Raw genomic sequence first — 7115 nt, 5'->3', positions numbered from 1 at the left:
AAAAAGAGGTATTTTGTCAGTGTAAATTGATAGAAATCTATTTTGTCTTCTTATCCCAGAAACTGGGACAGGAAATAGTCTGACACACTAACCTTTAAAAGGTTCACCCTGGCAAACCCAGGGGAAGTGAGGTTTTCACTGCTTTCAAAATCTGGGCTTGAAGCAGCCAATTTGAAGTTTTTATAAGTCAGGGAAAAAGAGGGAAACATTAAAGTGAGCCAAGACATTAGCAGACGTCCAACTATGTTGTGGCTGTTGTTTATTTCTGTCAAAGTAAACACATAAAGTCAATAGAGACCTTGCTGGTCAAATTTAACCTGACACCGGTAGTGAAAACCACAATGAATGAAGAGAATGCCTCTTCAAAACAATGGTGATAAATCTCTATGCGATCTGCCTCCACCACACAACTCAAGCCATACACACTTACACAGAGAGGATAAAAAAATCTGTATTGTTCTTTTGGTGCTGACATAACAGACTGTAAATAGTCCACGTTGACCTTTAGTCTTCATTCAAAGAAAGAACCCGTTGAACTTTTCAGAGGAGGCATTTACTGTTTTGTCTTACTGGTTTAGACAATTTATTGTAAGAGAAACCCGAAAGTTTATTTATGTAACAAGAGAAAATGTATTAAGTGTCCTTAAAATTCTGAGGATTGTATTATATTTATACTTTTTATAACAAGCTTGTTCATTTTTCACTGACCATTTATTATTAATGTACTGTCTTGATCCATACATCATGCTGGATAATAAAACATATTTGAATTTACAGTATGGTCATTTTTAAATTCATGTAATGCACAGTGAACATTAATGCTTTCATTGGCCTTTAAATTAATTTAGAGGATGTGACAAAAAGGACCAAGGCCAGTTCAAATGACAGCTGACACCCACCATGTAGTTAAGCTGTTTGTAATAGACCATTGGCTGTCTGGTCTGGACTCTACAAGTCCAAGTCAAGTCTTTGTCTGCCAGAGCATGTTCCACGTCTCCATAAGCACATTCCAGGTCAGGAAACATGACTTGAAGTCACTGAAAGCTGGACATAAAAATTACAAAGCGTTTTGAGAATATTCCTTTTTAAATTGAGATTATAAAAACAACCTTTTATGCCTTTTATGACTTAACATCAAATATTTAAAGTGTGGGGCAAAGTAGAAGAATAAATCCACATATTCAGTTTGACTGTCCTTTTTATTATAATCATAAAGAATAAAAGCATCCTCATTAACTCTAAATTTTAAGGAACGTAAACTTTTAAATACAGTATAATGTTAATAATTATATTAATAATGCATTTTTTACTGACCTAGTCTTAATTATAAGGGATAGAAGATCTGGGTGTAAGGTACCAATAAATAAAACATTTTAAAACTTTGATGTGACTTTTGGGGCCTCATGATGTAGTTATTCGTAATTGCACAATTTAGTCACTAGATGGCGGAAGTCTTTAATATGAACGGAGACGGACTCGTTTGTTTACAGTTGTTACAATGGCGACCATCACTGAACTGAAGTGCGGTAAGCTCTCACTTTTTATCGTGATTTTTTCCACTTATTACATTTTTTAAATCAAACTAGCGTCGTTTACCGAAAGATCATTAATATGAACTCGTAAATGTTCTAGTCAGACAGAAGTAGCTTAACTATAACAACATGACAACCAATATGCGAGTCTCCATTCTAAAATCTACCAATTAGCCAGCAAAATAGCCAAGTGGCTGTAGTTGTCAGTAAAGTGACGTTACCCAATGCCTTCTCTAATGCTAAAATATACTTTCAGTTCGGCATATATAAATGGGTTTCACAGTGCTCACCAAATTTACAGGAGTTAACAACAGTGTTAGTGTTAGCTAGTTTACGTTGCTTTTGGTTGAAGATGTATATCGAAATGAATGGTCCTCGTGCATTAATAGAAATTAATAAATGAGTTTACACGCATTCCGAATTGAAGAGTGATTCCTTATGAGTCTCTTACAACATTAAGCCATACTTAAAGAAGTCTGTACATCTGCCATTAAGTAAGAGAACATTAAATTCGCAAATAAATGAATGGAATACGTCCAAAGGAAAAGGACCGCCCATTTGAAACGAGTTACGTTAGCTAAATATACTAACCTCTCACGACGCAAGTGTGGGTTAATAAAGTCAAAGTACAAGCTCAATGGCTGACTTCTTCTTAATCCAATGAAATCTGAATATTGTAGCTGTGAGGGAAACGTTGGAGTCGCGGGGTGTGCTGGGCCAGCTTAAGGCTCGTATCCGGGCAGAGGTGTTCAGCGCCCTGGATGACCAGCGTGAACCTCGCCCTCCGCTGTCTCATGAAAACCTGCTCATCAACGAGCTCATCCGGGAGTACCTGGAGTTCAACAAGTACAGATACACTGCATCAGTGCTAACAGCAGGTGGGTGAAAACAATCGTGCACAACTAGTGCTTTCTCACACTACAATGATGCACCACATTTACTTTATCTCGAGTGTCATGTAAAAGATTGTGACATGTTTTGCTTGTTAGACTGTGATGATAATATGACCTTTTGACATTATGCCCTTCCAAGGCAGATTTACAATTGGAAGGAGTCTTAAGTAGATTTCATATTCCTGCTGCTGTTTTATAAACTTAACCAATCCTCATTGTGGAGTAAAGAGTATTAAAACTCAAATCTGTTTGTTTTCTCAGAGTCAGGCCAACCCGAAGAAGCCTTGGACAGACAGTTTCTGGCAAATGAATTGAAAGTCTCAGAGGATTCAAGCTCCAAGTCTGTGTAAGAACAGTACAGTATGCTATCCAACACAGTTTTCAAATATTTACTGAACTCTCTGGGGTAGTGATCAGTTATGAGAGAAGATTTTCAAAAAGTCTGATTCATTACCATCGTCGTAGTTCCATAGAATATTAAAATAGCTTGTTGAGATTTTAATTTATTTCAGTTTGTCCCAAAATATGGACTGTCAGTCTGTACTGTGAAATCCAACACATAAGATGATTTATCGAACCCCAGAGAGGAAGTTTGGGGGAATTTTGAGGGAATATTTAGTTTAGGACACTTAGGTAAGCAGTTGCTTCAGAGGAAACTTTTATACTGTTTATTTTCCTGTTGCTTCTCTTTGTACGATCAGAGAAAACTGAAAAACAAATAATTAGTATTATGACTGGTGAGCCATTTCACTAGTGCATGTACCAATGTAAACAAATGAATGTTTTTAATTTCTTAAAATGTGCCTAGAGTCGAGATTAAAATAAAGACTTTTACATATAAAAATGCACAGGTGGGATGAAAAAAAAATCCCCTGAGGGCTTGTAAAAGGAACCCATCTAACAATCAACCCAGTTTTCTCACACATAAAATGCCTTAATCATAAGTTTAATTTTTTCACATTTCACTTTTCAGACCTCTTCTCTATGGCTTGGTGTCGCACTTTGTAAACAGCAGCGATAATGTCGGAAAGGTGTTTCTGAGGGGTGCCTCCAAGTCAGCTGCTACTCTTGCCAGCAGCACAGTACCTGGACCTGATGCCTGAAAATTGTGTAACACAGAGATGACATTAAATGTTGCAGCATCTTCTTGGATGGTATTATTCTCAAAAGTTTTTCACTGTTTTCTCACCCGAGTGTTATCAACAGGCACTATATGAATTCTACTGTGCTTATAAAAATGCACATGGATTCTTGATTGCTTTTTACGGTCAGTTGTCAATGAACCCAGATGAACTTTTTTTATTTTATAAGTTGTGAACATCTGGTTTTACCAGGGGGTTTAGCATCAGTCATGTTGTTACTGCCTGCAGTTATCCATATTCCTCGTTCTAGCAATAATGCAGGCATAAAGTGGAAATGACATTCCTTAATGTCCTCACTATTTTAATTTAAAGATGTTTAATACGTTTATATTGTCTTTTATTTGTTAAAAAATAAATGTTTTATACTTATGCCGTACACTGAATCAAAATCTTTTGTTGAACTGCTATTGTGTTGACTACCACTTGATGGCAGCCTCGCCAAAGATGAGGAATGATTTTGATATTGACTGTGATGTTTTACCTGTTGTTGCCTTGTAGCAAACATATGTTTTTGTCTGACATGTGGCCTTTTGCATTAAAACAGGGACTCTAGTAGCATTTATGTTGTTATTTAAAGGATCCTACAACTTACATTATTTAATTTCAACAGTATGAGGACATGGTGTTAACATTAAATGTTAAACTTTAGTAAACTTAACAGTAAATAAAAAGTAATCTGAACATATTTGCAGGTAAAATGTGCACTTTTGAGGATATGCTAAATGTATTTTTAACCACGGTAAAGTTTAGATTGTGCTAAATAACAAGTTCATGTTCACTTATTTTCCTGTAATTATTCCTGAACATTTTGGAACTCTTCTGTGGAGTCAGACCCACCCATGCTGCCCCTGCACCCTTTCCTTTGAGTTGGTATAATATGTATTTAGCAATGCTACTCGGCCCTTGTCTGTCATAAATAAACACTTAAAGATTATTAAGATCTTACATGCAGTTGCTGATAATCCACATGTCATGGACAACTAAGTCCCTATCATCTCCGTGACAGGTATGATAGCAATATTAAATTAAAACTCAGGAAAGGAAAGAGGGTCCTTTCTTTGATCTCACCAAGTCTTAAAGAAATACTCCAACACCTTTGGAGAATATGCATGCATTAAAGAAACAACAAGACATACAAAGAGCAGACCCTGGACTGGAGACTCAAACAAGCCTGTACTCTTTGCATCTCACTTCCTCTCTCGCCATTTAAGGGAACTTGACATTCTTATCTCACACGACTTCAAGCTCTCAGTTTCTGGAACTGATTATCTACGGGCACAGTAATTTGTTTCTCAGCCTGATCCCTGATGCTTAACTCTGATTCGCACCACCTTCTGTAACCTAATCCATCTAAATTATTTTAGGTATTTAGGTATCATTCTTGATTGTAGAGGCTTTAATAGATGTGATCATAGCTCTCAAATTAGTTCATTGTAAGAATGAGGTCATAATATGTAGCGCACAGAGTATTTTTGCTGAATTTACCCATGCCTCTAGTGAGGCGAGGAACAGTGAAGGTGGCCATTTACTCTCAACGCAACAAGATGTAATGTACACTTCATGTCATGCAGTGTTCAAATTTGTTGCTTCTTACTCCCATTATAAACCATAATGTGTTGTTAAGTGCATATGCATGCTGAACATAGAGTCATAACGGGCCTCAACTGGGACATTTGGATTTTGACCTCACATAATTTTCTTAGAGCAATCCTTTTCTGCTCTTAAAGGCCAAGGCCAGCAGTTTGTCGGCAGGAGACATGTCTTCAGAATGGCTATATAAACAGAGGAAGTTCGACAATGGTACATGATTGTTAATTTGGCAGTTTGCCCTGTAATCGGTAGCATTTCTCCTCCACTGTAAATGAGTTGTGTGTTAAAGAGACAGCTGTGTAAATAGTATTGAATGCAGCGTTCTTTTGACTGCAGCAGAGAGAACTGATGTTTGCCCCTGAGCTCAAATTAGAATGCAATTGCATTCCTCGAGAGTCAAACATATCCATAAACATATTTTCTCTCCAATACATGTCCATCTATGGGCATGTGGTTGGAGAAAAACATTAAACATACTGTATGTTTAAGATTTTGTGTTGTTATCGAATCTAATTTTCTGCAAAATGATGAAGCGCAGTCCACATTAATGCTGTCAACTGTTACGTTTTTGTTGTGCTGATCTGTATAAATGACAGTCATGCAACTTTAATTGTTTCATAATTTCAGCTGCTATCATTAGATTTTTTGCAAATTAAACTGAGGAGATTAAGATATTTAACCATCCTTCACCCACCAGTCCTGTTTTATCCATGTTCACTCCCTCTGTCTCCTCTCCTCCTTGTCACTGTCAACTTTTCTTATTCATTGCTCTAAGGAGTCACAAGAGATTATTCACTGTCTCAGACACTCGGGGGAGGACTGATGTTTTGGCCAAACTTAAGTTAAGACTCCTCTTGTCAGCACACAGTGCCCCCATACTTCCACTTAAAGTTTTTTAGGTTCCTCTCCTCCCTTCTTCTGGCATGGATCACCAAATGCTACACCACATTAAAGAATACAGATCTGGCCTTTTCCGTGGCCGCTGTTATATTGTAATGATCCTGAAATATAACTGTAGCCTTTAAGCATGGAGAAAAGTTTAGGGCAATGCAATGATAATGTTTGTTTGTATTTAAACCTCTTTCGTACGACAGCAATAGAAATACATATTGTGTCTGACAGCATGTTCCCTTGTTGGCTGTGTGAACCGTCAATTGATAGGCCATAACGTATTTTTCCTAGTTAACATGTAAAGAAACAACTTTATTTGTTTGAACATTGCTATTGCTGCTGGACCATATTTAGTCACTTGGGCTCGGGGTGCTGGTCTCTGCTAGACTTTGAAAGTTACACAGAGAGCTGCCGGGATTCCATACAGACCCCACAGTCCTTATATGGCACACACTCCAACCTCTCTGTTCAGTGTATCTGCTGTTCTGTCTCCATCTCTCCTCCTCCTCCTCCTCCTCCTCCTCCTCGTCTTGCTCTTCATCCCTCCCTCTGCCTTGTCTCTCACCCTGACTCCCTGAGTTTTCAACTAGAGTTTCTCCTTTGTTAACACCAGCCCTCCTCCTTGATGTTGGCCAGAGGGAGCCCTGTGGTCCTCCATGTTGTCATGTCTTTGGTTTGTCATCAGGTTTCACACACAACAGCGCAGTGTCTCTCTCTGGCACAAAACAGGCCCTGGCTATCAACCAGCAGTGTGATTTATTGGAGCCAATAGATTGGTGTCCTTATATAGGAAGTTCCATTGGAAAGAAGCTGGAAACAGGAGGGATGCAGACGGAGAGGGATGGAGGGGGCAGGGCTGTTTGCAATGATGGAATGTGATGTGCGTAATGATAGAGGACACATGTATGCAAAGTCCAAACAGAAACGCAAAGATAGACGTTATTATGTGTTATGTTTCGGGGGGGGGGAATTTCTTTGGAGCTGTTACAGTAAAGGGGTTTCCTGTGCTGGGGACACCTTGCCTCATGAGGAGTGAGAGCAGATTGCATCATCTAAAACCCTACAAG

At 38.3% G+C, this 7115-nt stretch overlaps 1 protein-coding gene across 1 annotated transcript; it reads left to right on the top strand.

Moving 5' to 3' along the window:
- The first annotated feature begins 1483 nt into the window (after positions 1 to 1483).
- cep20 (centrosomal protein 20) lies at positions 1484 to 4462 on the top strand. Its single transcript, XM_069665938.1, has 4 exons — positions 1484 to 1526; positions 2213 to 2410; positions 2687 to 2771; positions 3399 to 4462. The coding sequence occupies exons 1-4, from the start codon at positions 1499 to 1501 to the stop codon at positions 3526 to 3528; spliced, it is 441 nt and encodes a 146-aa protein (XP_069522039.1). The 5' UTR covers positions 1484 to 1498; the 3' UTR covers positions 3529 to 4462.
- The last annotated feature ends 2653 nt before the right edge of the window (positions 4463 to 7115 follow it).

The sequence above is a fragment of the Semicossyphus pulcher genome, unplaced genomic scaffold, assembly GCF_022749685.1.
Source record: "Semicossyphus pulcher isolate SPU_LCO1_2020_fin unplaced genomic scaffold, fSemPul1.0.p SCAF_17, whole genome shotgun sequence".
NCBI lineage: Eukaryota > Metazoa > Chordata > Actinopteri > Labriformes > Labridae > Semicossyphus > Semicossyphus pulcher.
This window is presented reverse-complemented; position numbering and strand designations above follow the sequence as displayed.